Source organism: Trichoderma citrinoviride, assembly GCF_003025115.1.
Source record: "Trichoderma citrinoviride strain TUCIM 6016 unplaced genomic scaffold BBK36scaffold_7, whole genome shotgun sequence".
NCBI classification, from domain to species: Eukaryota; Fungi; Ascomycota; class Sordariomycetes; order Hypocreales; family Hypocreaceae; genus Trichoderma; species Trichoderma citrinoviride.
The window spans coordinates 1,064,699-1,092,588 of NW_020194715.1; the positions used below are offsets into that span (position 1 = coordinate 1,064,699).

Consider the following 27,890-nt stretch of genomic DNA (forward strand, 5'->3'; position numbering starts at 1 on the left):
CGTGAGGGAGGGTGTCAGCGCTTGCGTTCGGCTTGAGTGGCCAAGCGTCGATGCTAAGAAATGGCAGTTTTTTCTTTTTTTTTTGGTAACTCTTCTTCTCGATTGTTTGATCGAATTGGACCACGTGCCGGCCGCAGCGGTGAGTGCTTTCATGATTTGGCTGAAACTGGTTATGATGCTTGGCCGTGAGATGGAGTTTGCCAAGCTGGAAACAATGTGGCAGTGCTGGAGTCGGTAAACGTCCCTTTGCATGTTAAAGTTGTTGCCTGCCTGCTGTTTTTGGCAGTTGGCCATGAGGATCTGGCCAAGATGCCTGTTGAATGGGGTGCTGGGGGCGTCGATACGCAAAATACGGGCCATCAGGTCGGTCTAAGTGCAGCGTCTAGAAGCTTTTGGGTGCATGAGGCTGTCTTCGATCGTGCCCAACTCAACTCCACCATGTGATCTCTGATTTGCATTGAACCTCGGCAGGTACTCTGTACAAAGGCACTGCTAGCCATCGGTTAGTCTCCGTCATTGCCCGTCGAGAGCAGCCCCAGTCGTCATTCGGTCGATGGGACAAAGGGTCCATTTCCCAAAGTGAGGCTTTCTCGATGGACGACCCCGTCTGGACCGCCCTGATCTAGGGTAAATCGGCTTGATGGCGCAGTTTTGTAGTCGTGATGCGCGTATTAATGAGCTGCCCAATGGATTTAAGCCCTTTCTTGGGCCAGTCGACATGATTATGGATCCGATTTCGTGCGTGCAAGTGAGAAGATGGGTGGCGGGAGTCAGCCATAGTTTGAGGACGGAAGCAAGAAACAGAGATGGTTCTGGTGGTTCGAAACGAAGCGTGTTTCGCAGTTCGTGAAATTCGTGCTTGTCGGCGTCGAAACCGACCGGATCGATCAATAACGTCACACCATTGAGCCCGCCGCTGTAGCTCTTCGAAACTAGAAGTGACCTATCAAGCTAGAGTAAAGTAGAGGCGAGGATTAAGAGAAGACAAGAAGAGGGTGTCGATGCAACTTGGAGGCTTCCACTCAAGGGGACCCTGTTGGCACTCGACCTCCGCTTTTCCCGCCTCCCCGCACGGCGATGCGGTGCCGAGTGTGGATTCTCCACTCGCATCGAGGTGCCATGATTAATCGGCTGTTGCCTCTTTCGAGCGCCCTCACTGAAGTAATACCTCAGAAGCATTGGATTCGACCTGATGGAGATGATGATGATGAGACGTGAGGAAGCGGTGCTTGTACTGTACTGCTGTTGCGGCGCTAATGGGAGAACTCAGCACTACGGGGATTAGAGCAACTGCAGGTGTGTGTGTATGACAGCAAGTGAGACATGTCTACAATACAAACAATTATAGAGGACAACAAAGCTTCTCTTCCCTCGACCAGATCGGTGAGTGCTGGACAGGCCAGGTGATGTGATGAGGAGGCTGTGCAGAAGCTCCCGAGTCTTTTAGCCCATGTACCGAGTACTAGCAGCACCTTGCAGCTCCTGCCTCCAATAAGCTCAGAGTGCCTTGGGGGAGCTTCATCCGTGCTGCTTCCTGCCGATTGTTTCCACTGGGACGAGCCTTCCTCCCTTCACTCCCACACCTCCCACACCTCCCCAATCTGGCGATTTCCTGACGTCGTCGCGCTATTCTTGCAGGAACTCGGCGCATGTCCTTTCCTCATATAAGATGCGCTCAACCACCGCGAAGCTACTTGCCCTCCCTCTGCCTCCTCTTTTCCCCTCAGTGCTTCTCTCCCACCTAACTGGATAGGCAGCATCTCTATAGCAACTTCCAGTTTACTTTTCCTTTATTTTTGCCGTTCTGGGCTTTCTAGCAGCAACTGAAGTAGCAAGCTGTGTTGCTGTCGCGTCGGTAGCTGCTGCTTATTCCTCAAGTACTACCCAGTAGTCTGACTTGGTTCATTCTTCACGCTCGCCATCTACACCTCGGCTTGTGTCGCCACTCCAACCACCCAGAACCGCAACCATGTCTGTCCCAAACGGCGCTGGCCACAGCAGTTCCTCCAAGGCTACTGACCACGATGGAACCAATGTTCCCGGCTTTCAGCCCCAGAACAAGATGACGGTCCAGCCCCCGAGAAACGAGGATCTCCAAGTCAGCTATGCCGCTGAAATCGGGGGCGAGGCCAACCCAAAGGGCTGGTATGGCAGCATGAGTATGTCGTCGACACTCCCTTGATCTGCCTTACTGTAGATGCCTCTTCCTTTTCTAACCCTCACACTCGTTAGTCAATTCTCTCGGCGCGTGTATCGGAACAATGGGTGCCATTCCTTGCTGTATACTTTGCCCCAACCCGTATAAGCACGTCAACCAAGGCCATGTCGGCCTCGTCACCAAATTCGGTCGATTCTACAAGGCCGTAGATCCCGGTTTGGTCAAAGTCAACCCCCTCAGCGAGAGACTCATTTCGGTTGATGTCAAGATACAAATTGCGGAGGTCCCTGAGCAGACATGCATGACCAAGGACAATGTCACTTTGCGCCTGACATCCGTCATCTACTACCACATTGTGTCTCCTCACAAGGCCGCTTTTGGTATCTCCAACGTCCGCCAGGCTCTCGTTGAGCGTACTCAGACTACTCTGCGCCACGTCGTTGGTGCTCGCGTTCTCCAGGATGTAATCGAGCGTCGCGAGGAGATTGCACAGTCTATCGGGGAGATCATTGAAGATGTTGCTGCCGGTTGGGGTGTTCAGGTCGAGAGCATGCTTATCAAAGACATTGTTTTCAGTCAGGACCTGCAAGACTCGCTTTCAATGGCTGCTCAGAGCAAGCGAATTGGTGAAAGCAAGATCATCGCCGCCAAGGCCGAGGTAAGATTTCAAAACAGCTGGTCGCACTCGATTGCTATAAGAGTGTCCTTGATGTTTAGACAAGAAGAATGGGAACTGACGATACTGTTTCTTCCAGGTCGAATCGGCTAAATTGATGCGTCAAGCCGCCGATATTCTGAGTTCTGCTCCTGCCATGCAGATTCGCTACCTCGAGGCTATGCAAGCCATGGCCAAGTCCGCCAACAGCAAGGTCATCTTCCTGCCTGGAAACACTCAAGCTTTCAGTAGCGCTGCCATGAATGCCGCTCTGAATGACGGCCAGTCCGGTGAAGGCAGTGGCAGCACTGCCGTCAATGCCCGCGACTTTGGAGGTCAGGAAAATTTCCAACAAGCCTTGAACGCTCGCATGGTGGAAAACTTCTAGGGCCGCTATATGGATGAGGGCTTGCTGCTAACTCTTCGAGTTGCTTTGGGGACTTAGCGTGGTCTACTTGATTTCGAGAAGCGACATTCCCCATGCCATATCCTGCTCATTCACGTCTCAGGATTCTCGTTTATCGGAGACTCCTCACTATGGCTGCCTCGCTTTGCATCTACGACAGCGGCCCTTGTCTTGTTCCGAATCTGTCGCTGCACTCGCTTTTCTGCACATCGCTTTTGATCTTTACGCTCGTTATGATGGATTTTGTAATACTTTTGATACCAAGTGAGGTTGGGAGTGGATCTTGGGGAGGGAGAGGCGACCATTTGATACGGATGATACCCAAGATACCCAGGAGAATTATAGCAGACGGTTAAGACATGTCTTTAATAACAAAGTTTAATTGAAAAGGTTATTGATATGCTCTGTATCACAGAGAAAAGAATCATCTTGACTGCTTTGAATTTACGGGGAAAACTTTTTGTCTATTACTGAACAGCCTCACTTAGCTAGTTAAACATCATCGTCATGGATCAAGAACGGGTTTATTGAGGACCTTGGTAGCAAATTGCTTGAAACCTGCACCGCCATGTCTCTCAATAACCTCCTCCCCCCTGCCGCACATCACTGACGGCAGCTCAACGTAAAAAACCAGTAAAAAGAGAAAACAACGGCAGTTATAGAAAACAAGAGACCAAGCCACGCCTGTACCAGAAAAGATTTGATTTCCCTCCCCCAACGCCAGCCATAGTAACATGTGACAGATTAGCCCGGAAGCCTCTCGGAAGAAGTCTCATCAGATATTTTTGAATATATATCTGCCATGACCACCTCATGGGTAGTCTATGAGACCATCCAATCCAAGCCTAATGCGGGCCTTGACCTTCTTTGCAGATAGCCGAGAAAAAACGGTATTTTCAGTCCTTTTTTTTTGTCCTTTTTTCTTTCTTTCTTCTGTCCTCATCTCCTCAAGTGTTTTTGCGTGAACCCAGAACGCGATGGTCTTCACCGAATGGTATTTGTGCGGATGTGTGGTAGGGTATGTACGTGGAAAAAACAACATCCTTTTTCAGGTGGTTCGGCGCTTCTTCTTTGAGGATTCCTAGGCAGCAGTAGAGTCGCGCTTCTTCTTCTTCTTGTCCTTCTTGGCGGACTCGGGGGCCTCGCCGTTCTCTTCGGCCTTTCTCTTCTTCTTCTTCTCAGACGTGGCGTCGGCGGGCTTGTCGCTGCTCTTGACGGGCGTGGAGGCGGCGGCGGCCTCTTCGGCCTTGCGGAGCTTCTTCAGCTCCTTCTTGCTGAAGACCTTGGGGTTGCCGTCGGGGCCGAGCTGGATGTCGCCGCGCTCGTACTTTCGCTTGAACTTCTTGACGGAGAGGCCGGCGGCCTCGGCCAGGCGCTCGTACTCCTCGCTCGAGAGCTTCTTCACCGACTTGCCAGAGGGCTCATCGGAGTCATCGTCGGAGTCCTCAGGGGCGTCTTCCATATCGACGTCCTGCTCCTCGACAACCTGGATCTTGGCCTTCTTGGCCTTCTTGCTCTTGGGGGCGGGCTCCTCATCGGCGTCGCCCATGACGTGGTCGGTGACACCATCGGCATCGGCGCCGTATCGGCTGGTGTCCTTGAGAGAGAAGGGGCCGGCAGAGATGATTTCACCGGAGGGAGTCACGTTGGTGCCCTTGGGCAGAGGGGCCTTGCCCTCGAGTCTGCGCAGGTGGTTCTCGAGCTTGATTCGGCTGGTGAGGCCAAGGATAGCGCGCTGCTCATCATCCTCTTCCTCATCATCGCCAAGAGCATCCACACGCAGACCCAGGGCGACCTTGGCAGACAGCATACGGGCAATCTTGCCCTTGTTCTTGCCAGTGGCCTGGCCAACGAGAGAGGAGTGGTACATGATACCGTACTTGGGGGTGTCCTTCTTCGTCTTGAGAGCTCGGAACAGGGCCTTCTCGGCACCGAGAATCTGGATGGTGGAACCGGGGGCCTTGGCCAGGCTGAGGACGGAACCGGCGTGAGCGATGAGCCTGGCACCGACCAAGTAGCCCACCAGAGCAGTCAGGTTGGGGGCAATGGCGCGCATTCGGCTCTCCAGGTAAGACGTCAGCTGAGCCCGGTACTCGGTAAACTTAATAACCTGATCCGCGAGGTCAATGGCGTTCTTCAAATCATCCTCGGTAATCTCGACACCCATGCTGAGCTCGGCATTCGCCTTCAGGGCAGCCTCAACGTCCTCGGGCAGAATGTCAGAAAGGTCGGCATCCTTGAAGTTGTCTCGCATGCCAACAGCACGAACGACACGGGCGTAGGCCAGGTTGTCGTTGAGGGTCTTGGCCATCTCGGGGAAGTGCCATCCGTACCACTCCTTTGTCCTCATGGCGTAGACGTTGAGCTCCTTGTCGATGTCGTCAAGCATCTTGATAGCCTGGATGATCATGGAGTCCACCTTATCAGGCGAGAACTTGAGCTTGTGTCGGGACATTGAGTGCGAAAGACCAAGGCTCATGCGGTCAAGCACGTCCTGCTCGAGGCCGGGGATAAGAGACGAAACATGTTCGCGAACGGCTCGGAAAAGGTCCATTGTGTTGGAGCCAGCCACGGGCGTGATGTTGAGGCTGGGCATGTTGGAAATGGCAGTGCCCAACTTGAGATCGGCGACAGCCAGGGAAGCCTTCTTCTCGGCCTGCAGGTCCTCCAAGAGAGAGCTCAGCAGGGGAGGAATCTGGCCCTGGCTAACGGCGGCGGCCTCCTCCAAGGCCATGGCGGCGCTGTCGAACTTGACAAATTTCTTGAGCTTCAGCCTGTACGCGACGGTTCATTAGTCCAATTCGGTCCTCACAAGCCAAGAAACTTGGCGATTTTGGTCTTGAAAGAACTTGTGGAATTGGGGAAGCAAAGCTTACATCTCGACGAGGCGCTCCGGCTTTCCGAGCTCAGCAGCGAGGTCGGCGTTCTTGAGCATCTTCTTGTCGGTCGCCTTGAGCAGGCCATAGCTGCGATTCTGTCAGCAACAATGTTCGACACTTGCCACGCGATCAACGCTGATTCTGCAGCAACTGCGCAATGGACGCTTCGCTTCGGGATTCGAGTACTGACCCTGCGGGCGTCTCGGCGAGAACAAAGAGCGACATGATGGCTGGATGGACTGGGACGCTCTCTAGGACTCTTTCGCTTGTCGATTGAGTTCCGTCGTCTTCCCGGGTCCCAATTGGCGGCGGTTGTGTGCGTGAGGATTTCAGGGAAGAAGCCGCCTCGAAATTTTGGATTTTGGAAATTTTTCAGGCGAAGCTTGAGATCCACTCAAAATTTTTGGCCTTGCATTGGAGCTAATGCGTCTGCGTGGGAGGGGCCTGTCGGCGGCCGGCGCTACTGATAGTCCGGGCCTCTGACTTCAGGTTCCCTTTCGCTTTGGTTCTCTACAGTACGAGTACGTACCTACTTGGTCGTCCAACCACTCACGTGCAGGCTGCGTCAAACTGTACCTTGAAATCACGCCTCGCCCCGGCCTTGCAGAAGTAGGTCCGAGATCCGTTACGATCCTCCTGCTGGAACTTCGCAGCTCCGTCATTCAGTCAATCCCGCCCTGATTCCGTCCGTCTGCACGCTCGCTTCATCCTCAAGCTCGTCTTCCACCATAACCCTGAGGATCTTCAGACCGAAGCCACGATGGAGGGTCTCTTATTCAACGTGAACAATGGGTGAGCAGCTTGTGAAACGTCACGCCTTGGACTGTAACTGACGGGGGGCCACGCAGCTACGTCGAGGGCATTGTTCGCGGCTATCGCAATGGCCTCCTGACGACGCCAGCCTACAGCAATCTGACACAATGCGAGACGATCGATGGTACGTCTGCGTTATCAACAAAAGTAGCTACAGATTGATTGACGTCCGCAGACCTGAAGCTGCAGCTCGGCCCTGCCTACGGCGACTTCCTCGCATCCCTCCCCCCAAACCCGTCAACATCTGCGCTCGCCGCCAAGACGACAGACAAGCTCATCTCGGAGTTCCGATACGTGCGCGCTAATGCTACGGGCTCCTTGGCCACCTTCATGGACTACGTGACGTACGGCTACATGATTGACAACGTCGCCCTCCTCATCACCGGCACCCTTCACGAGCGAGACACGCGCGAGCTCCTGGATCGATGCCACCCGCTGGGATGGTTCGAGACCATGCCCGTCCTTTGTGTCGCGACCAACGTGGAGGAGCTTTACAACAGCGTGCTGATCGAGACTCCGCTTGCCCCATACTTCAAGGGCAGCTTGAGCCACCAGGACCTGGATGAGCTCAACATCGAGATCGTCCGCAACACTCTGTACAAGAACTACCTCGAGGACTTTTACAAGTTCGTCAATACTCATCCCGAGATGGCTGGCACGCCCACGGCTGAGGTCATGTCCAACATCCTGGAGTTTGAGGCCGACCGCCGAGCCATCAACATTACTCTCAACTCCTTCGGCACCGAGCTGACCAAGCAAGACCGCAACAAGCTGTACCCGACCTTTGGAAAGCTGTATCCCGAGGGCACCCTGATGCTCTCCAGAGCAGATGACGTCGAGGGTGTTCGCCTTGCCGTGGATGGTGTCCACGACTACAAGACTTTCTTCGATGCCGTGTCCTTGGGTGGCTCATCCGGTCCCGGTAACATGGGCGGTGGCTCTGCTGATGGCAAGAGCCTGGAGGACATGTTCTACCAGAAGGAAATGGAGATTTCCAAGGATGCCTTCACACGGCAATTTACCTATGCCATTATCTACGCCTGGGTTAAGCTTAGAGAGCAGGTAAGCAACCGGTCACAGTTTGTGAAGGAGCTACAAACCGAAGAACAAAGAAATCGAACGAGTGACAGTCCGCTAACTCGCTACAGGAAATTCGCAACATCACATGGATCGCTGAGTGCATAGCTCAAAACCAAAAGGACCGCATTGGAAACTTTATCAGTGTCTTCTAAGCGGTCTCATAGACTGATGGTGTTGTCTTTGGCAGTTCGCAGGTTTGGGAGTCCTCATGGAGTAATAATACGTTTTGTTTTGTTCTGTTTCGTTTCGAGTAATTGCACGGGAAAGGTTCGTTCAGACTAGGCGCATATGGAAGAGGCGAATGATTGACAGCGGCAATTACGCATCCTCTGATGGGCTCTATTGTACATATACAGATGCTTAGCTATTCCTACAAGAATTTTCTCTTGGTTGCTTTTCTTTATTTATGTCTTTCATGTCGTCACCATCCTCACAGATCGATCTGTCCCTTCCACGTCGCCGGAGTGAGACCCAGCTTCTCAAGCATGTTTGTCCACCTCTCACTGCCCCTCTCCTTACGCTCCATGTACTGCAGCAACTTCTGGCGCCGGTGTACAAGCAACCTCAGGTTCCTCTTGTTGTGCTTGTCTTTGTAGCCTCGGTTGATCGCCAGCGCCTCTGACAACGACCTGATCTTGGCCGTCAGGATGGCAATCTGCACCTCGGAGCTGCCAGTGTCGGGACCGGCACGTCCTGGCATCGGCGTTGTGTTGGGCGAGATGGACTGCGGCTTGGGCTTGAGGTGCTTATCCGTGTTGTGGCGCCCAAACTCGTCGATGATGCGCCGGACGTTGGCGTGGAAGCGGTCCCGCGCGCTGCCGTTGCTCAGGGACGTGATCCTCCGCAGGGCCTCGACGGCTTTCTGGTGCTTCTGGGTGTGTGCCTGCTTCCTCTCCTCCTCCGTGGTGGGGTCCATTTGCGATCCAACGACTCCGACCATGGGCTTCGTCAGGGCGTAGGCGTGCTTGACGGCATCCTCGAGCTCGGCGTCGGTGAGGAAGTGGTTGCGCAGGCCGGGCGTCGTGGGCAGCTCCCTGGCCTCCTCGAGGGGGTTCCCGCTCGCGTCCTTACGCACTGCGCTCACCGGGCTCTGGCCTGCCGAGTCCAGGGACTCGAGGAACGGCGTCGTCCTGCCCCGGACGGGGTCGCCCCATGCCTCGTCCCGCTGCTTCTGGAGCTCCTCCTGTCGCTTGAGGTTGGCGGCTTTGCGCTGCTGGGCCTGCGCCCACTTGTAGGGGTCCTGCTTCGCCTTCTTCTTCTTCTCGCGAAGGGAGAGATTGGCCTTTTGGACGAGCGGGAGGAAGGCCTGTGTCGTTGGTGTCGTTGACGGTCGTAGGCACACTGATAAGTCTCGGTTAGCGACATGATTTCCCCTTTGACTGCTGTACGGTTCTGGTTCTCAGGATAGCAATGGGGAGCCTATCGTACAATTGACTGTGCCTAGCCGTTGTAACAGATCTATTCTGGGCGGCATCGTTGCTGGATGAAGTTGCTGTTATCGCTCCATCAATCCCATCCCGCCTTTGCGACTCAAAATTTCGCCGATAGTACAACTGATCATCCCACGCTTCTAACGGACCTGCTGACTAACACGCACCGCTCCACTGCTCTGGAGGAAGAACTTGATCTTAGCATCTTAGTCATCGAGCTCACGTGCATCTCCAGACCCTCTCAAGAACCTCAAGAAACTAGCGAAAGCAGCCTAGTCCCTTTCCATGCTAGCGCCTTCAGGGCTGCGGCACACACATTTTTGGAAATTTACAACACTTTAGCCCTCGCGAACTTTTGCGAAACCTCCTCTGGCACGATCTTCGTCAACCGAGCCATATCTTGCCTCCTTCAACCGCCCAGATTCCCGCCCCCATCACGAAGGAAAATTCAATCCAGTCAAGATGGCTCCCGCTAACCTGCCCTCCATCTTCAATGCCACGTCCCAGGACATCGAGATGCTCCTGGCGGCGCAGTGCCACCTCGGTTCCAAGAACCTGCAGGTGCACATGGAGCCTTACCTGTGGAAGACCCGTGTCGATGGTGTCAACGTGATCAACATTGGCAAGACCTGGTGCGTTTATTCTGGTTGTGGAGGAAAGAGAGGGCTTTCTGGAGATTCTGGGAGCGAAAGACGAGAGAGAGTCTTTGTGGAATTCTGGGGAGGGGGAAAACTCGACATGATCGAACAATGAGAAAAACTAACAAGTTCGTTCTACAGGGAGAAGATTGTCCTGGCCGCCCGCATCATCGTCGCCATCGAGAACCCGGCCGACATCTGCGTCATCTCCGCCCGTCCCTACGGTCAGCGCGCCGTCCTCAAGTTCGCCGCCCACACCGGCGCCTCCCCCATCGCCGGCCGCTTCACCCCCGGTAGCTTCACCAACTACATCACCCGCTCCTTCAAGGAGCCGCGCCTGATTGTCGTGACCGACCCACGCACCGACGCCCAGGCCATCAAGGAGGCCAGCTACGTCAACATCCCCGTCATCGCCCTCTGCGACACCGACTCCCCCACCGAGTACGTCGACGTCGCCATCCCCACCAACAACAAGGGTCGCCACGCCATCGGCACCATCTGGTGGCTGCTCGCCCGCGAGGTCCTGCGCCTCCGCGGTACCATCTTCAACCGCGAGACTCCCTGGGACGTCATGGTTGATCTGTACTTCTGTATGTTTTTTTTGCACTCTCTCTCTCTCCCCACACATACTTGGAAAGGCGATGGGAAAGCTAACCACAGTGAAAACAAAAAAGACCGCGACCCTGAGGCCGAGGCCGAGGAGAAGGTCGAGGAGGAGAAGCTCATCACCGCCCCTGAGGAGGAGGTCCCCGTCGCCATCGAGTCCGGCTTCCCCGCCGCCGGCGGTGACTGGGATGCTCCCGCTCCCGGCTTCGCTGGTGCTACCCCCGCCGCCGCTGGCTGGGACGGTGCCGGTGCCGGTGCCGGCCAGGACTGGGCCGCTTCCGGTGGCCAGGAGTGGGCTGCTGAGGCTCCTAAGGACAGCCAGTGGTAAACATCTCCAAAGGGTTATCTGGGAACACATTGGTTGGAGGATGGCGTGATACAGGAGCTTTAAAAACAAAGAGTTACCACGGACTGGTCCAAAATAGGGGAGGCGTTTAATCGAAGCTTTTTTTTGCAGAAGAAGAAACAACATTCGACGGGAGGTCTGGGATTTTTGCTATTTTGGGTCTGAGCTCGCTGTACTTATGAGGGAAAGATACTCTGCCCGCTCCCCTCTATGGTCTCTGAAGGGATATTGGGGGAATGGGAAAGAGGGAAAGCCCTGTACGGCGGCTGGGGGCGTACTTAATCGTTGCCCCGCCCAAATGGTCTTCTTAATTCCTCTTGTGGTTGGTTTTTCGTCCAAAGAAAAGCTGTTATACAGCCGAACATAGTGCAAGACAAATTCGAGAAACAAGATATCCCATCTTCAAATTTCGCTCTCGCATTTGCCTCTTTTGAATCTGGGTATAAGCCCTCTCCCAAGATTATCCTCGAACAATCCATGTATTGCAAAACAATTCGGATAGATCAGTTATTCCTTTGTTCAACCTAAACAAAGCAAACGCAGCCACGTCACACATACAATCAAGTCTATATGCTAATTTGAATTTGTTTGTATTCCTATGAGCAACCCATTTCAGGCGCACATTACCAAGTATAGGTATCTAAGGTATGTATATATATCATCTTCCCAAAGTCTGCATATATACGAGCCGTTGTATCCCTGATACGCTACCATTCCGAGTTTATCCACAATGCCCCCCCCCTCCGGTATTGGTATCTAAAGTTCCCCCTTATTTGTGATATCCCTTCTTTGTACTCCCACGCCAGAAATAAAAGGAACCCTATACAAGAGAAACAACAAGAAGACAAGACGAGACGAGAATAACATAGAAAACAAGAGAAGAAGAATAAGAGAAACCAAAAGGCTGCGAACAGAGTAGTAAAAGTTGTAGCAAGGAAAAGAATTGGCCGGCTGATCAACAGAGGAAAAAGAAATCTCGCCCACGAGTGCGGTGTTACAAGGGTGTCTACATGAAGGCAATAGTATGGTAGTAAGTCGTGATGCCAGCGTTAGCCAGCTATCGAGGGTTCCGTGTTTTTCCCTTTTCCGGGGCTCGAGTTCGTTCGTTAGATGGTATCGTGTATGCAAAATGCCCCTTTGAAGAGACGAAAGCAGAAGAAAGCAAAAAGGGAAAGACGAAGGGATAAACGAGCAGCAAGCAGAAATATGCCACGCTATTACATGCCCGTAGGACGTGTGACAAACGACAAGGCTGTGAAGCTGCCGCCATGTCTGATATGGAATGCGACGCTAAGAAAATGACAAATGGGACGCGTGAGGGCGTGAAGACTTGTGTGTTGTATGTGTGTGTTGAGAGATAAGGGAGGGTATAGGGGTGGCAGTGGGTGGTATCTGCGTGCAGATACCCAGAGCATCATCAAAAGGAAAAGAGAGATGATTATTATCAGCCGGGGCAAACGGTTCGGTGCTTGGGCTACTCCAATGCCTCAGAATGTCGTCGGATCTCATCATCGCTCAATGCGCCCATCCAAAGACAACGTTCCGTTATGCCCTCGACTGGTTGGAAAGTATACCGCGTGCTGGCCTCCAACAGTCTCAACAGCGTCTTGATCACAGACGCCGCAATGCGGCATCGTTCAAAGTTGATGAGGGGCGGGGTGGTCGGCGAGCTGGCAATTTCCGAGGCGCGCTGCGCGTTGAAAAGAAGGTCATGCGTGTAGATGCCGACAAACGGAATGCAGCCTCCGTCTGAGCCAACTTCCATTTCGGCTCGGAGGTTGTAGAAGTTGCGCGTGGGTGTGACAAGAGCCTCGAGTTCGCCGAGCGTGTTCAGGTCGCGAGCTGGAACAAGCTCCCACGTCTTTGAAAGACGGGCAACTTCGGCACTGGACAAGGCAATGGTAAGCTGTGCCAAGGTTGCAAAGTTGCGATACCGCCGACAGTGCGCCGCAATATGGATGAGCTTGATGATACAGCGCGCTCGCTCCTCAATGTGCTGAGTGAGGACAATCTCCGAGATGGCCCACTTGACCATGATATTGAACCGTGCAACGACAACTTCAACTCCATGGGCGTTGGTGTTTCTCAAGAAGTCAACCCACGAGCGAGAGTCGTTGCTGGTGGCGTTCCTCCAATTCATCTCAATCAGTTCCCTCCAGTCTATGTCGTTGAGAGCATCCTTTTCAATGAGCGTGAATTGCTGAGCCAGGATGTCAGAAGGGAATGCTAGAATAAACGGCAGATGAACTGAGTACTTGAGCGTCTTGGGAGTCTCCTCTTCTGATGCTTGTTGCACCGGTGCTTCAGTGTTGTGCGGAGGGTCGTGATCAGGGTTGTGAGAAGTGCCGTGGAATATCTCCGGAGAGAGAGGAAGGGGCTTCTGAGACCATATTTGATCTGGATGCAGAGTCCTCTCGAGATTTGACATCACAGGGCTCATCGTCACCGGACTCATCATCACCGGACTCATCGCCAGTGCTTGAGCGAGCGTCATGGGAGCAGACGACGAGTTTGATCGGGGCGTGCCGAGGGGATCACCGAATGGATGTGGCTGTGATGACATCGAAAAAGCAGCCGCTCTTCCGCTGGTATTGTGCACGCTCTCATCTTCGGAGGGGGAAAGCTCAGAGGAGAGATCCGAGCCGCCGACGCTGGCATCTTCCAGAAAGGACTGGGCATCCACTGGTGGTGGTGGTGGTGGGGTTACCTTTCCTGCCTTGATATTCTCAATACTCTGCGTCTTTTCAACAAAGGCATAGGACAGCTGAGAATCGGAGACTTGGTGGGAGACTTCGTGACCTCTCAAGGCAGCATCTGAAGTAGCGGCATCGTCTTCATCGGATGAGCCACGAAGAACCGATCGATCAGTCCACTCTGACGTACCTCCCCTAGTCTGGCTATCATTCGTAAGACCCCGTTCGAGTAAAGGTATGGAGCAGTATGATTCGTCAGAGTCAGCGGTTAAGAACGAACGCGTCTCGAGGTTGGTTATCTCTGTCCGTGCAATCATGGTGTCCCGGCTGTATGCAGAAGACACCGGCTGCTTTCCTTTATCCTGGGGGGAAGGGCCTCGGGTCTGCTGAGTGCGATAATCATCAGCCATGCTACCTGCTTCACTCCATTGGCTTTTGATTCCGTTGGAATAAGAATCTGCGGCGCCAGCTGTTGTGCCAAATTCGTCCGCGTCTATCATAGCAGTCTGTCTGAACTGGTCAAGCGATTTTGGCTTTGGTTGATATTTGCCCTCCAGCTTTAGCAAGGCCGACTCGATACCACCGTCATCCTCATCGGGTATCTGCGCCAGCTTTCTGGCCTCGATCTCAAACGATGGGCGCATAATAGGCTTGGATGAGTGAGTACTAATCAAAGACAGGTGTCGTTTGGGAGGCTTCCCAGTTAGCTGACCGACAGAAAAGATCTTGTGCCTGTCGCGGGAAAGGCGGTCTTCTACTACTCCAACATAACTACGATCATCATCGTCCTGCTCGGCATGAGTACCAAGGAGGTAAGAGCTTCGGATGGATTCGGTATAGGTCGTGAAGGACGCAACAGAGTGAGACTTCCGCAGCATGGGCCGGTTGTTCAGGCGGCCCGCTGCGTCTCTCAGATAGCCTCCAGGGCGCCTTCGAAGCATCCGAAGGGGCTCAGCAGCCGGAGTCCCGTATTCTCCGTCCAGCATGGAAGAGTCTGTAGTGGCATCAAAACTCCGAGCCGTGGAGTGTCGTTCTAGACGACTGCCAAACGAGGCCCGACGCCTAAAAGAGTAGATTGATTGCCGGGTATTTATCGACTGGTGTCTCTGTTGTATACGCAGCGTCCTGCGATTTGGGACTGGCTGGCGCAGACTGCCGCGGCGCAATGTCGAAGAGGAGTATCGGCTAGCATCATCCGATGGACCTATGCCATAAGAGCCATCTCCCAGGGCCACCATGTCCGACACGAGTGTGGGCAAGGGCTCATCTTGGGAAGTCGAAGGCGGAGCGGCGAGCTGGTCAAAAATGGAGGACGACCTCCGCGGCGTCCCAGCCGCGAGCCGCGCGGGCGGCGTTGTAGGGGGCGTTGGATCACCACCGGCCGTCAAGAAGGATCCGACTGATAGCCCGCCGACAGAAGGGTCGAAAGTGGCAGCAGGGAGTCTGTCGCGCATGTTCGACTTGTCAAGAGGAGCGGTATCGTCGACAATGACAATGGACTGGCTCCCAGTAGTGATGCCCATGTCGCTCATAGGCCGTGACCTCCGCTCCTGAGGCGCGTAATCAGCCGTAGTAGAGTCCATATGCGCTGCCGAATACTCCGTAGGTCGAGGAATGGTTCGAGAGGGCGTTGGGGATGGTTTTGGGAGACCCAAGCGTTCTGCCTCGGCGGCTTCCTCCTCTTCGCGGATGGCTCGCTTGAAATCCTCGGCCACTTCAGCTCCAAGCACATCGATCCTCACTAATGGGCGGGTAGCACTCTGGGCGTAGGCGCCCCGTGTTATAAATGCCGACGCAGGCAGTGGATCCATGCTGATCGTATGAGAGGCCAAAGAGGCGACGGCAGGCAAACTCGTGTGTGAACCAGAGGACCACTGCCCCCGGCTGTTCAAAGCGCGTCGGACGCCGCCCAAGAACTTCTTCATTCCAGACCCCGACATGGCAACTCCGAAGATCCGGTCCTTGGTACCGTGGCGGGAGGTGGGCTGGAAGATGGTGGTCTGTCTGTGGTCGCCAGTAGGGGTTTCGGCCTCGATATCGACAAAGGGCTGGCCAGGCGGTAGAATATTGCCCCGGACAAGATTTCCCGCGGACTGCAGGACCATGTGCAGATCAACGTATTGCGAAGGGGATTGATCAAAGCTGGTGCCCCTGAGCGAGTCGGTGGCGCTGTTGTTGCGCGAATGGCTTTGGGCCGGCCGAACACGTTTGCCAGCAAGAGCCTTGGGAGTCGTTGCTATCGCTCCCGGCGGCAGAATGGGAGATGTGGAATACACCGGATGAGCTGCCAGGGGCTGGCTGGAGTTGGGATTCAGAGACCTCACATTCTTGCTGGGAAAGGAACAAGACACGATGTCCATGCTTGCTATGCTGAGAGGTGAAGCAGGCCCGTTGCCCAGCACAGTGTTGGTGATCATCTGGTGTTCGGGAGTCCCTGGGCGGTCCTCTGACAGAGCAAAGTGTCCAATGTTGGTCGACGTGGGAAGCACATCGGAACTCGGGTTCGTCTCGTCGCTCAAGACGTTGGGCATGGCAGATACAGCTTGCCACTGTGGCGGATCTAGCCCTTCCCGGTCCCAAAAGGTAGGATCCAGGTTAGGGTCTCGGTATCCAGCGATGCCACCCGGCGCAACCGGGGCCTGAGGCCCCAACCCATCGTCAAACTCGGGGCCATCCCAGTAATGGGCACAAACACGTCGCCAGCACTTCTTGAGCTCCGTCAAGATCTTGAGCTGAACTCTACGCTCCTTTGCATCCTGTGACAGCTCGTCGACAAAGTCGTTGAGCAGGACACAGAAAAGAACGCGGAGGTCGTAGTCCAGGACAAAATCATCGACAAAGTAGTTGAGAATCCAGTGTCGCATGGCGACAAAGGTTCGAACACGGACAATCATCCCAACCTCGTCGGTGCGTTCCAGGGCCCAGCGCAGCCTCGCCATGAGCATTCGTAAGAGTATCTCAGGCTCAAGAAAGGCTCTGTAAGTCAGGAAGAAATCCGAGATGAGCTCGTAGTCCAAGAAGCTTGGTGACGTGATCTCGGCAACCAGTCGAGAAGGGGTCGCCGCAGTTACGGAACCGCTGGGCGAGTAGCGCACTATCAGTTTATCGTCGCACGCCGGCTTAAAGGTGAGATCATCAAACATGTCCGGCTCAATGACAAGGTGTGATGCGTAGACAGAGGGCACGGCACGCCGAGGGCGAGCTGACGCCTGCGAAGACGCAAGCGAGGTCCGCGGAAAGCGAAGTTGTGGTATGGCCAAATGGCTGGGTCGTCTAGACCCCAAGCCTCGCAGCGGAACGCCAAGGCTTCTCTCTGACGAATGGTGCATGGATGCGCGGCTGTTGGAGCGGAAGTCGTCTGTTGGGGCGTAAGAAGAGCCTCTGAAGATCGGGGTGCCCCTCGTAGAGAACCGCGGTGTCCCCAGCTTCCATGACGGGATGTTGATATTGAGTATCGGCACGCCGTCAGCGTCCGGATCGTCCCGATGGTCAGTCGTCTTGGGCCGGTGATGGTCGCCATGCGTTGGCTTGGTGATGACAATCCTATAACCCTCCGTGTCGGTGGCCGTCGGCGAGTTGAAGTCACGAACCGTACTGTCGGAAACGGCTCTACGGTGCTGTGACGTTGACGGAGCCTTGCTAGGATCGGAGATGTAGTTGGCGGGAATGGTGGACGTTCTGGGAGTGGGTGTGAATTGGTTGTCGTGGAAATTTGCCGGCGCTTTGAGGGGTTCATCGCTATTCTCTGGATATACGCCCTCTAAGCCAGCAGTGCCGGGAGGGGTTATGGGAAACGTGAAATTGGGTTGGGGATACCTCTTGTTTCCGCGGCGGACGGAGGGTCTAGGGTCAGACAAGAAAACATTAGCAAAGAGGGGCCACGACATCGCCCTTCAGAGTTGCGCGCATGCATACCTCAAGAACAGCTTGCCATTGTTCCCAACGTTGGCAACAGTGAACTGGCGCCCTTCGCGGCCGGCCGAGGCGCCGTCTGGTGCAACATCCCACCGGTCTTTCTCTTCATCTCGCCTTGCCAGTGACAGTGTTCTGCTGACGGACCTCTGCTCGGTCAAGGGTACAATCGGTCGGCCAGTAGTGGACGGTTTGCGCATCACCCTGGTCGACGGCTTTGGTGGTGTCGTCTCCTTCGCGTCCGACACGCTCCCTCCTGACACCTTCCGCGTCGTGTTGTCATATTTTGCTCCAGCGCCTTGGGCGGCTGTGGTCTGTATCGATTTGAGTTGCAGTGCTTTGCGCCGCTTGGTTGATAGCTTGGGTCGCAATGCGAGAGTTGACCGCACCGCTACCAAGGGAGGCTCGGCGGCATCCATGACCCATCCAATGTTATGATGGGACGGAGCTCGTGCTGCTCAAGGCTGGTGATTCTGAAAGCCCATCGATCAGGGGAGAGTTAGCGGACGAGGTTGGAAAAAAGGAGAATATTGTCTTGCTGAGCAAACAGCGGCCATAGGAGTCGCGAAGAGAGAGGACACAGCAACCGCGGCCACAAGGCTCGGCGCAGTCAGCTGGAAAGGAGGGCGTGTGACGGTTGGTAGTGGGAGCAAATGCGCGGCAAGGCTGAAGCCAAGGGAGTCGAGATGAACAATGGCAGATGGCTGGCCGACAGAGCGAGCAAGCGAGACATGCCGTAAACTTACCAACTGACGCCATGCAGGCACGGGGTAGAGGATGGTTCCAGGAGTGGACAGCAGGTCAAGCCCGTACCACTCTGCGTCCAGTAACTTGAATTGGCACGATATGGGATCGAGGGGAGCAGTCGTACGAAGCCGCGTCGAGTCGGGCGTGCCGAGTCGAGTCGAGTCGAGTCGCGTAGTATCGTGCGGTAGATTGGGATGGATGGTGGAAGAAGAACTTGCGCGCTGCCGTCTCGACAGCAAGCAGATGGAGGCGTCGTGTGCGGCAATCCAGAGGGCAAGTCGAGGCGAGAAGCGTCAAAGATTTGCGAAGCCACGGCACAGAGCGAGACAGTCGCGGACAGGCATGGCAGCGGCAGAGGGGAGTAACGAATGCCAAGCAGCAACGGAAGCGATGACAAGTTCGGTTGCCGGTCAAGAGTCTGGGCTCGGCGCCTGTCGTTCGGGTCTAGGATGGCACAGACAGATGGTTTGCCGGACGTCTGGGGGAGACAGAATTTGACGGGCTTTTGTCGAGGGCTAAAGGGAGAGAGAGGGAGAGAGAGAGTCATATCATCATCAAACCTGGGCCTTGCTTGGAACCGGGCGAGCGGGTACGTACCGGCACCTGTGCCTCGCCATGTGCCTGGGCGGCGCGCCATCAAATCTTAGTGCCGGTGGGTACCTGTATTTAAGACCTGGGCCTGGCCGATAGGGCGTCAATTTGGCGCATTGGCGGCATTCCAGCGGCTGAAGGCCCCCCCCCCCTGGCCGCCTGAAGACGAGAGCCGGGGGGGGGGGGCAATTATGCAGCAGCCCTCGCAGTGAGTGCGATGAGATGTGATGAATGCGAGGAGATGACGCCTGACGGTTGCATTCTGCCGATGTGTTTGGGGTAAAGTATCAGGCTTAGTGTCTGGAGCTCGTATGCGGGCTTACTCGGCAGTTTGGGCTCTGCTTCGGTAGATGGACTCGTACTTGTACGGAGTGTGTGAGATGGCAGCATGCAATCTGAAGCTCCCATCATGTGCTCAAATTGGCGATGCAGGGCAGAGGTATACTACATGGACTGAGAAGGGGTTGCCGGACAGGCACAAGTGAGACCCAGGAACCGGGGACGCTGATAGATAGGCATTGGATGCGTGTGTTGTAAGCCGTATTTCGTACTTTCGGAGCACATATTCCGCAACGACGATGAGCATCTACAATACCTTGTGAGGTTGTTGGATGTCGTATGCTGTAATACAAGCTGTATGTATGCCGTCAATCCTCGTACCTGCGTCGCCCAATGCGCATCGGCAGACGTCAATGCACGTCAGTTCGTGAGGTCTTGTGTCTCCAGGATCGGCGCTGCCCAGGGCTGTTTCCGACCTGGCTGCGGACAAGGCGCCTGTGTCTCTCTCCGCACGGCAGATGCCGGCTGCGGGAACTGGCTGGTGCGCTGACATGTGAAGCTGCCCACATCATGCACGACAGACGCCGTCAGCCCTTCGCCAGCTTTACACCTCGCTCTTCATGAGACGAACCGTGATATCTTCAGTGGCTCAAAGGCGATCTCAACGTGGTCAACGCCCTTGTAGTCCTCCTAGCGCCCAAACGCCTCAACAACCATCAACAAGCCACTTCTCTCGGACCCAATATGCTGGAAGAAAGCTGGAGCCTTTGAACCGTCCGTCCGCTAGCACCGCCAAGGTGGCAGCACCAATTCTTCCCATCCATCGTAGTCATACTAGCGGCAGCCATCAGTCGACATGTCGGGGTCACATCATCAAGCATATACTTTCAATAACGCGCGCCTCTCCCTACAAGCCGCTCGTACCGGCAACCTCGCCAGCCCCCCCAAACCCAGCTGGTTGGCTCGCCCTGGGCTGATGCGCGGTCCGCCTTCCGCGGGCTGGGGCTCAGGGCCGACGGACTCGTCTGCTAAGATGAAGCCATTGGCAGGCCGTGGGCGCGCGCAGCTGTGCTACAGTACGGAGTAGTGTGTACAATAGCAAGCTACCGTAGGCGGGCGAGAAGGATCGCGGAAGTTGATGCCATGTAGCCGCTCGTACCGCTGGTTGTGCGGAGGAGAAGCCATGCTGTTCGTTCCCTGGAAAGGCAATACGGTTGGAAGATGAAAAGGGGGACAAGAGACGCACGTTGGCGGAAGTCTAAATGATGCTTCAAGAACCAACAGTGCTTACCAACAGGCTATCGAACTCTGCGTTGTACGATACATAGCTCGTCATACTTTGCGCCATGAATCCAACCTCCATGACGATCCAAGAGGACACGAGAGAGGACGGTCCATTGACGCGAAGCTGTCTGTAGCTTGGTATGGCCGCTTGATTATTGGATGCCCGTTTCCAGGTACCGGCGTTCCATGAATTGACACTCGGGTTGGTAAGGTAGACAGAATAAGGGACGATACTCTCCATACAATACCTCATGCCCAGCCCCCCTGCGGCTTCATCTCCTCTCCAGCAAAATGGTTCTCTAGAATCCCACAAGCCAGCCAATGATTTCTTCCACTTGCAACCCGTACCAGAAACAGCACCCCTGCTTTTCCATCCAGACCGCTGTACCGACAGCCGACCAACAACACCAGCTCGTATCAAGCGAAATAAGAAAAAAAGAGACAGCCCTGGTTTTCTTCCTTTGGAACTTTCTAGGACTTCCTTCTTCCGCGCAAAGGCTCTTCCCCGGCACCGAGAGGCTGGGTGTGTGTTCCGGGTTTCATCCCCTGCAAGGCACAAAAAAAAGGCCCCATGCGGAATTTGAAACAAATGGGCAAATTCGCCTTTTCATGGTTCCTGAGAAGGGGGCCGGTCGTCGCTACTGTGGGTTTTGTTCCGGAACAATGGCAAAGCGGCTCGTTCCCTTCTTTCTGCCTTCTTTTTGTTTTATTTTCCTTCTTCCTAGTCAGTGAGTTACTTATTAGAGTTCTTGGATGTGTCAAGAATTGCAGTCCGGCCAGCGACCTTACTTCAGCTTCCACTGCAAACTACACGATAGTACTACTAGTAGTACTATAAACCTCCTATCTGACCAAGAGCAAAACTCAATCACAAGCGCCTCGACCGGAAATCAACCATGTTCCCCCTCTCCAACACGCAACGGCAAAAAGGCAAAATTGTCACTCCATATTCCATGCTCACCCATTCATTCATTCATTCATCATACCTCAAACATTATGCTTTCATGCAAGAAAAAAAGAAAAAAAAAATATGCCCAGAGTTCTGTGACCTGTCACATAACCCATCCCCAGGCATCCAACAAAAACAACAAGGAACATAATCTCCCAGCCGGCCAGCCGGCGACCTCCCCCCCCCTTCTCCCGTGACCTCGACCTCATGTATGACCAGACCCAGACATTCGGGGTCCTACTTGTAATCTGCCGCAAAGACGCACAACATCCTGGTTCCCCGAGTCCACATCTCCCGTGTGTGTTCCAGTAGCACTGCTGCTGCATGACTTTCTTTTCCTGCGCCGTCATTGGAATGTCTCACTATTCTTCGTCACCTGGTCTTACGGTCTCATGCAAATAGAAACCTCCATAACAACACTACCAACCCGACTCAACGCGCATCTTTCTCAAATTGCACAGAACAACTCAACAAGTTCCCACAGCCATGCCCGTTAAAAACCCATCTTCGCCATCCCACACAGACAAACCTCCCCACCAGACCACCGCAGCCCATCAATCTCCCGGTCATCAACCTCCGTTCCCACACCTCATATCGGCAACCCCAGCGACACTTCCCAGCCGCACAGCCCGCCAAACGATCCCAACCCCCCTTCACAAGAACAACTCACCCTGAACCCTTTCAACCAATGGCACCTGCAAAAATCCCACGTCAAATGTCAAAACTTCTCCCATGTCCCATGTCCTGGCAATCCACGTGTTTCTTTTCCCCCCCTTCTTAGACTAGTCCTCCCGTCTCCTCGTAGAGCGACGTTCGTTTGTCATTTTAGTGTCTGTCAAGAATTCGACTCGACAACCGATGCATGTTGATGCCACAACGTACCACGTATGTACTCGTACAACTAGATAGGTACAGACCCAGGCGAAACGCGTGGACTCCTGGCACGGGCAATGGTGTTTCAGCACCTTGCCTTCTTTCATATTTCTTTTTTCTGCTTCTCTCGCCTCTTTGTTATCCCGTTTCTCGCTACCGAAGAATGACAGAATCACTTCCCTTTTCGGTCATATCAGTGTACAACAAGTTTGACAGGGAAGACAGGGAAATCTGCCGTACGTGTATTCATACCTTATATACTACACGCAATCTTCTCTCAAAGCAGGTCTATGTGCGGAAACGGGACAATCAATTGCACCGATCAATATAGGCATCCAAGACAGCGAAAAGGAGAGGCCAACCGCCTGTCGTATATTCTAGATAATCTCGGTCTACGACATTAAATGAGCTTCCAAGACAGTGTTGCAATGAGTTATTTTTCGACACACTCGTTCGAGGCCATAGGCTCCTCTCCTTTTCCAATTTGCACCGTATTTTGCTTCATCATGTGTGTTATTCTATTCATGTTCATTATTTGACGGTAATCCAACTGTAGGCCTATATGATGGCACCCCAAATGCCCCTCTCCCTATTGTATTTATGTAGATAATATATGCAGAGGCGCCTATAGATGTACCTCGTTGATCTTCTCAACAATGAGGTCCGTCAACGTTTCCACCACGTTGCTGTTGGGACCGCCCGCTCTAGCTTCAAAGATGCAGTCCAGAATGGATTTGACTCCTACGGCCACCGACTCCGTCCCTGTACGTTCCTGAATCGCTCTGATCGTTTGGTTGACATCTTCTGAATTGAGAACCCTCGACTCGTGGAGCACAATGGCAAGCTCACGCAGATTTGAAATGGCCGGCACAGCTACCTTTTTGGCAAAGTCTTGCTCAACCTCGAGCAGCTTGAGCGTAGACGCCTTTGACGTAGTCACAAAGATAAGGAGACGATGTCCCTGGAAGCAAACAGTTAGCCAAGCACATCCTTGTTCCTAAGCAGAACACAGCAGCTTCTTACCTTGGGAGGCTTTGAGACAATCAGCGTAGTGAGGGCCTCCAGCATGACGTTGGAGAATCGCGGGCCAATCGGGTTCCAGCCAATCAATCGCTCAAAGTCGTCGAGGATCAGGACACTGGCCGGTGATTTGTAGGCGTCCGCAAAGGCCTTGTGGACGTAGTCCTTCTTGGCAAATTCGTCCCGGTAGCCCACAAGGTCGGCCGGAGTCACCAGCTTGACGAATGGGAATCCAGACTGCACGGCAATATGCGCCGCCAGGGCAGTCTTTCCGGAAGATTTGGGGCCGTGGAACAGCACAGATGTGCTGAACTTGTTGGGGTCCTCCCTGATCATGCCCACGACACGCATCATCTCCTGCACGGTGGCATCAATGTGAGGACCATAGGGGATGATGCCCAATCGGACGGCGTCTTCCAGTTCGGCCTCGGACACTCCGTAGGCAGGACGGACTTCAGTCAGCGCGTTCATGAAGTCATCCCGGTTAACTCTCATGCTCGCCACGTCTTGCTTGACTGCAGCCAGCTGTCCTACTTCTGTATGGCGCGAGAAGGCAAAGGAAGCCGCTGCCTTAACAAGACCGTTGATTTCAGCTCCTGAAAAGTTCTTGGTGAGCCCGGCCAGTTCGGCAAGGTCCACGCTTGGGTCCAAGAGACCGTTGCTGCTCATCTTGGATGTGTGAATCTTGAGAATCTCCAGTCGTCCGTCCTCGTCTGGGAGGGAGATTTCGAGGTGGACTTCCAGACGGCCGGGTCGCAAAAGGGCATCGTCAATCATGTCTTTTCGGTTCGTCATTCCAATGAGGAGGATATTGTTGAGTTGGTCGACACCATCCAGCTTGGACAGAAGCTGGTTGACGACGCTGTCGCCGACGCCAGTGCCGCCGCCAGCGCCAGATCCACGCTGCTTACAGACCGCATCCAGTTCGTCAAAGATGATAATGTGAAGGCTGCTCTCGTCTCCCTTCTCCTTGTACTCTTTTTCAGCATCCGCAAAGAGTTTGCGGATGTTCTCTTCAGACTGGCCGACATACTTGTTCAACACCTCCGGACCGTTGATTACCTTTGGCGGCCTGGCGTTGAGCATCTTACCAATCTGTCTCGCAATCAATGTCTTTCCCGTTCCAGGAGGACCGTAAAGAAGCATTCCCTTGACGTGCGGAATACCCATCTTGGCCACCAGGCCCGGGGGGAACACGCGGGACGCAAACGCACGGCGGAAAATTGTCGAGAACTCGTCTCCCAGGCCACCGATACCCATGTCTTCAAACTTGAAATCGGGCGCCAGGATTGCGTTGGAGTTGGGCTTCGTAGCCGAGGGCTTGAGGTTGAAATCTCCTTTGCCGTCGCGGTGAAACAGAATGCGGGTCTGGTTCGTGAGAATACCCCTGGCGTGAGATTCCCTATGTATTTGTTTGCCTCCATCATCCGCTATGGACAGATCGACCAGCCCAACGGTCTTGACGACAATCAAAAGCGGTATGTTCCGCACGTCCATGAGGATCCTCTGCCCAGGAGCGAGGATCTGGTTCTGGAAGTTGTTGATGAAGAGTTTGGACAGCTCGTCTTCGTCGTAAGGCGCCTCGGTTCTCTTCGTTGGTGAAGCGAAGCCAATCTCGAGATCCAAAGAGCCCAGGTATGCCTTGCCTCCAGACGCAAAAGGATCATAGACCTCTCCGGTGAAGGTGTCTCTCATAGCGACACCACACCATGTGCGTTGGGGGTCGGACAAGCTGATGCAGCCCCGGGGAAATCCAGGAACGGGCGTCGCAGTGACGACGTACTCCCCAGGTGGCTGACCGGCTCGGAGGAGGATGTAGTAGTCTGTGCCGTCGGGTCGAGGAGGGAAGTCTTCGGGTGAAACAGCACAACTAGCAAAACGCATCAGAAGGCATTCTTAAGACGAGGGGGGCAGCACTTACGTGTTTCCATAGATCAGTCTTGACTGCAGGGTCTTGTCCGCAACCTTCTCAACCTGCAGCTGGACCGCCCGCCCGCTGCCTCCGGACGGCTTCTCATGGTATCGCTGTCCGGCACCCTGAGGGCCACCATACCCGCCTTGCGGTGCGCCGCCGTATCCTCCCTGCTGCGGTGCGCCTCCATAGGGCTGGTATGATCTGTCGCCAGGAGGGGGCATTCGCGGATTGCCTCCAGGCAGCCCCATGCCGCCGCCGAAGCGGCCCGGGTTACCGCCAGGAGGAGGGGCTCTGGACATGGCGGAGGAGAGACGGTCGATCGAAAGAGAGGATGGGTGAGAGCGATTGTGCAGCTGTTTCTTCAATCCAGATGCAGAAGCAGAGTCTATAAGCGCAAACTCATTCGAGAAACAACATGGGATGAAAGGAAGAGAAGAGGACGAGGCACGTTGAAACAGCAGGCGAAGAAGCCAAGTTGGAGCTTGGGTGGGCGAGGATGGCCATAAGTGGGGCGGCTGACTGCCCGATGCAGGTTAGCGGTTATGTCATGGCTTCACAGCCCCACGTTCCTGCCTTATCCCTTATCGGCTGCGAGATCTCGGGGGATGGAGATCACAAGCTTCGTCTTTGTCGAGGCAGTTCTGTCGCTTGGACAACTTCGACTACAACATGCCGCTGTGAGTCGCTGACCTTGTACTCCATATCGCTTCTCTCCATATCCGGCGCATCCTGCTAAGATTATACAACATAGCCATCTGCTGGGCAAGAAGTCGTGGAACGTCTACAATGCCGACAACATCGCGCGCGTCCGCAGAGACGAAGCGGCCGCAAAGGCTGCGGAGGAGGAGGAGGAGCGGCGCATGCAAGAGGTCGATGCGCAACGGCGACTGGCGATCCTGCGCGGCGAAGAGCCTCCCCCTATAGAAGACGAGCGACAAGACGAACGAGGCGAACAAGGTAGAAAGGCTGAAAGCGGCTCCGCTGGCGCACGATCAAGATTCCCCGGTCACGGCAGGAGGAGGAAGCGGCCGGGCGAGGACGATACCGACTTCGAGCTGCGGCTGGCGCAAGAGAGGAACAGCGCAACATACTCAGCTATTGAATCGAGCCGCAAGCCGACAAGCTCGGCGCCCATCGTCGACCATGCGGGACACATTGACCTCTTTGGCGACGAACGAGCCAGGGCGCACGCACAGAAGAACGACGAAGCGGAAGCAGAAAAGAAGAAGAAAGAGAAGGAATTCGAAGACCAATATACGATGCGATTCTCCAATGCAGCAGGGAGAGACGGAATCAGCAAGCCCTGGTATTCGCAGAGCGACGGGATCGCGCCGGATGCCTCTTCCAAGGACATATGGGGGAACAAGGACCCTAATCGCCGGGCTCGAGACTCTCAGCGCATCATCTCCGACGATCCATTGGCGATGATGAAGAAGGGCGCGTCGCAGATCCGCGAGCTGAAGAGGGAGCGCATGAAGATACAGGCAGAGAGAGATGCGGAACTGAAACAGCTGCGCAAAGAAGAGCATCGCCGCGACAAGCACAGGGATCGATATAGGGAGAGAGAGGAAAGGGAAGACAGAGGGGCCTCGGAGTCGAGGAGGCACCATTCGAGAGACAAGCGTGAGCGTCGCGATGACCACCGCGAGAGGAGAAGGCATAAAGAGGAGGAGAGGAGGAGGCGACATGACGACTCACGGTCGCGTTCGCGTTCGCCGGACCGGCGACGGCATCGGCACCGGCGTGACGAGGAATGATTGATGTGTAGCGTTTTTTGACCGAAATGTGTATAAGATTCCCAGTAAATAGTAACGACTTATGACGAATATGCAAACTCCTCAATCCCATCCAAACAATACAGCAACCTAGCAACGCGCGACATCAGACTTGCCCCCCAGGGGTATCATTTCTCCGTCCACGGCAGCTTGATCTCGACCGGCTTCATATCCTGCACAACCATGTCCACCAACGCCTTGGCGTCCAGCCTCTTCAGCGCCTCCGCAATCTTGCCATACGTCTCCTCGCTCAGCCCCTCCCTCCGATCACAGTACACATCCAAGCCCTCCCTGGTAAACAGCGTCGGCGCGAACCACGTCACCGCCCACCTCTCCGTCTCGCCGCCGTTCGCCCTCGTCTCCTCCCCCCAGCCCAGCAGCTCCCAGTGGCTCCCCACGAAGAACAGCCAGCCCTTGCCGCGCCAGTCCCAGCCTCCTCCTCCGGCTGCTCCCCGGGGGCTCTGGGTGTCGACGCCGGCTACGGATTTCAGGGCGCCGGCCTTGCTCGTGGGCTCGTACTCGACGAGGTCGTCGATGCGCAGACGGCCGTCGGGCTTGGGCGGGAGGGGCTTGTATGTGATGCGGACGTTGCGCGCGTCGCGCCACATGGAGAGGGTTGAGTGCGTGACGGTCCATGTTCGCGAGAGCCAGTCGATGGACGGGGCGGTGTCGTCGTCTGATGGGACGGTTGACGGGGGTGAGTATTTGGATGGGAGTTTGAGGGTTATCGTGGGTGTTGGTTCTGCCATTGGAAATGTTAAATTGATTAATATGAGATTTTCGCGTATGTTTGTTTACGAATGTTGTGAGTTATAGAGGTTCAGCTGAAGGGATGAGTGAG

The 27,890-nt window shown here is 54.7% G+C and overlaps 10 protein-coding genes across 10 annotated transcripts; 4 read left to right on the forward strand and 6 right to left on the reverse strand.

The window, feature by feature from the left end:
* Positions 1–1,969: 1,969 nt before the first annotated feature.
* BBK36DRAFT_1168997 (SPFH domain family protein) lies at positions 1,970–3,201 on the forward strand (the record flags this gene model as incomplete). Its single annotated transcript, XM_024895254.1, has 3 exons — positions 1,970–2,159; positions 2,233–2,816; positions 2,914–3,201. 3 exons carry the CDS (start codon positions 1,970–1,972, stop codon positions 3,199–3,201), a joined length of 1,062 nt encoding a protein of 353 aa, XP_024749715.1.
* Positions 3,202–4,300: 1,099 nt separating this feature from the next.
* Positions 4,301–6,323, reverse strand: BBK36DRAFT_1159432 (Nop domain-containing protein; the record flags this gene model as incomplete). Its single annotated transcript, XM_024894200.1, has 3 exons — positions 4,301–5,993; positions 6,096–6,185; positions 6,289–6,323. 3 exons carry the CDS (start codon positions 6,321–6,323, stop codon positions 4,301–4,303), a joined length of 1,818 nt encoding a protein of 605 aa, XP_024749716.1.
* Positions 6,324–6,858: 535 nt separating this feature from the next.
* BBK36DRAFT_1169000 (ATPase, V0 complex, subunit D) lies at positions 6,859–8,143 on the forward strand (the record flags this gene model as incomplete). Its single annotated transcript, XM_024895255.1, has 4 exons — positions 6,859–6,890; positions 6,947–7,035; positions 7,087–7,973; positions 8,060–8,143. The coding sequence occupies 4 exons, from the start codon at positions 6,859–6,861 to the stop codon at positions 8,141–8,143; spliced, it is 1,092 nt and encodes a 363-aa protein (XP_024749717.1).
* A 278-nt stretch (positions 8,144–8,421) lies between these two features.
* Positions 8,422–9,465, reverse strand: BBK36DRAFT_1159434 (hypothetical protein; the record flags this gene model as incomplete). Its single annotated transcript, XM_024894201.1, has 2 exons — positions 8,422–9,332; positions 9,420–9,465. The coding sequence occupies 2 exons, from the start codon at positions 9,463–9,465 to the stop codon at positions 8,422–8,424; spliced, it is 957 nt and encodes a 318-aa protein (XP_024749718.1).
* Positions 9,466–9,883: 418 nt separating this feature from the next.
* BBK36DRAFT_1159435 (ribosomal protein S2) lies at positions 9,884–10,993 on the forward strand (the record flags this gene model as incomplete). Its single annotated transcript, XM_024894202.1, has 3 exons — positions 9,884–10,053; positions 10,201–10,649; positions 10,734–10,993. 3 exons carry the CDS (start codon positions 9,884–9,886, stop codon positions 10,991–10,993), a joined length of 879 nt encoding a protein of 292 aa, XP_024749719.1.
* A 1,492-nt stretch (positions 10,994–12,485) lies between these two features.
* BBK36DRAFT_1141249 (guanine nucleotide exchange factor-like protein) lies at positions 12,486–18,035 on the reverse strand (the record flags this gene model as incomplete). The annotated part of the gene is made up of 4 exons (XM_024893439.1): positions 12,486–13,693; positions 13,895–14,354; positions 14,421–17,547; positions 17,620–18,035. The coding sequence occupies 4 exons, from the start codon at positions 18,033–18,035 to the stop codon at positions 12,486–12,488; spliced, it is 5,211 nt and encodes a 1,736-aa protein (XP_024749720.1).
* A 1,888-nt stretch (positions 18,036–19,923) lies between these two features.
* Positions 19,924–20,596, reverse strand: BBK36DRAFT_1201016 (hypothetical protein; the record flags this gene model as incomplete). Its single annotated transcript, XM_024897149.1, has 5 exons — positions 19,924–20,016; positions 20,158–20,304; positions 20,341–20,430; positions 20,480–20,491; positions 20,525–20,596. The coding sequence occupies 5 exons, from the start codon at positions 20,594–20,596 to the stop codon at positions 19,924–19,926; spliced, it is 414 nt and encodes a 137-aa protein (XP_024749721.1).
* A 2,368-nt stretch (positions 20,597–22,964) lies between these two features.
* Positions 22,965–25,522, reverse strand: BBK36DRAFT_52975 (vesicle fusion factor; the record flags this gene model as incomplete). The annotated part of the gene is made up of 3 exons (XM_024898213.1): positions 22,965–23,300; positions 23,363–25,229; positions 25,281–25,522. The coding sequence occupies 3 exons, from the start codon at positions 25,520–25,522 to the stop codon at positions 22,965–22,967; spliced, it is 2,445 nt and encodes an 814-aa protein (XP_024749722.1).
* A 421-nt stretch (positions 25,523–25,943) lies between these two features.
* On the forward strand, positions 25,944–27,031 carry BBK36DRAFT_1201019 (hypothetical protein; the record flags this gene model as incomplete). The annotated part of the gene is made up of 2 exons (XM_024897150.1): positions 25,944–25,951; positions 26,026–27,031. 2 exons carry the CDS (start codon positions 25,944–25,946, stop codon positions 27,029–27,031), a joined length of 1,014 nt encoding a protein of 337 aa, XP_024749723.1.
* A 146-nt stretch (positions 27,032–27,177) lies between these two features.
* BBK36DRAFT_4650 (hypothetical protein) lies at positions 27,178–27,798 on the reverse strand (the record flags this gene model as incomplete). The annotated part of the gene is made up of 1 exon (XM_024898105.1): positions 27,178–27,798. The coding sequence occupies one exon, from the start codon at positions 27,796–27,798 to the stop codon at positions 27,178–27,180; it is 621 nt and encodes a 206-aa protein (XP_024749724.1).
* Between the last annotated feature and the right edge of the window lie 92 nt (positions 27,799–27,890).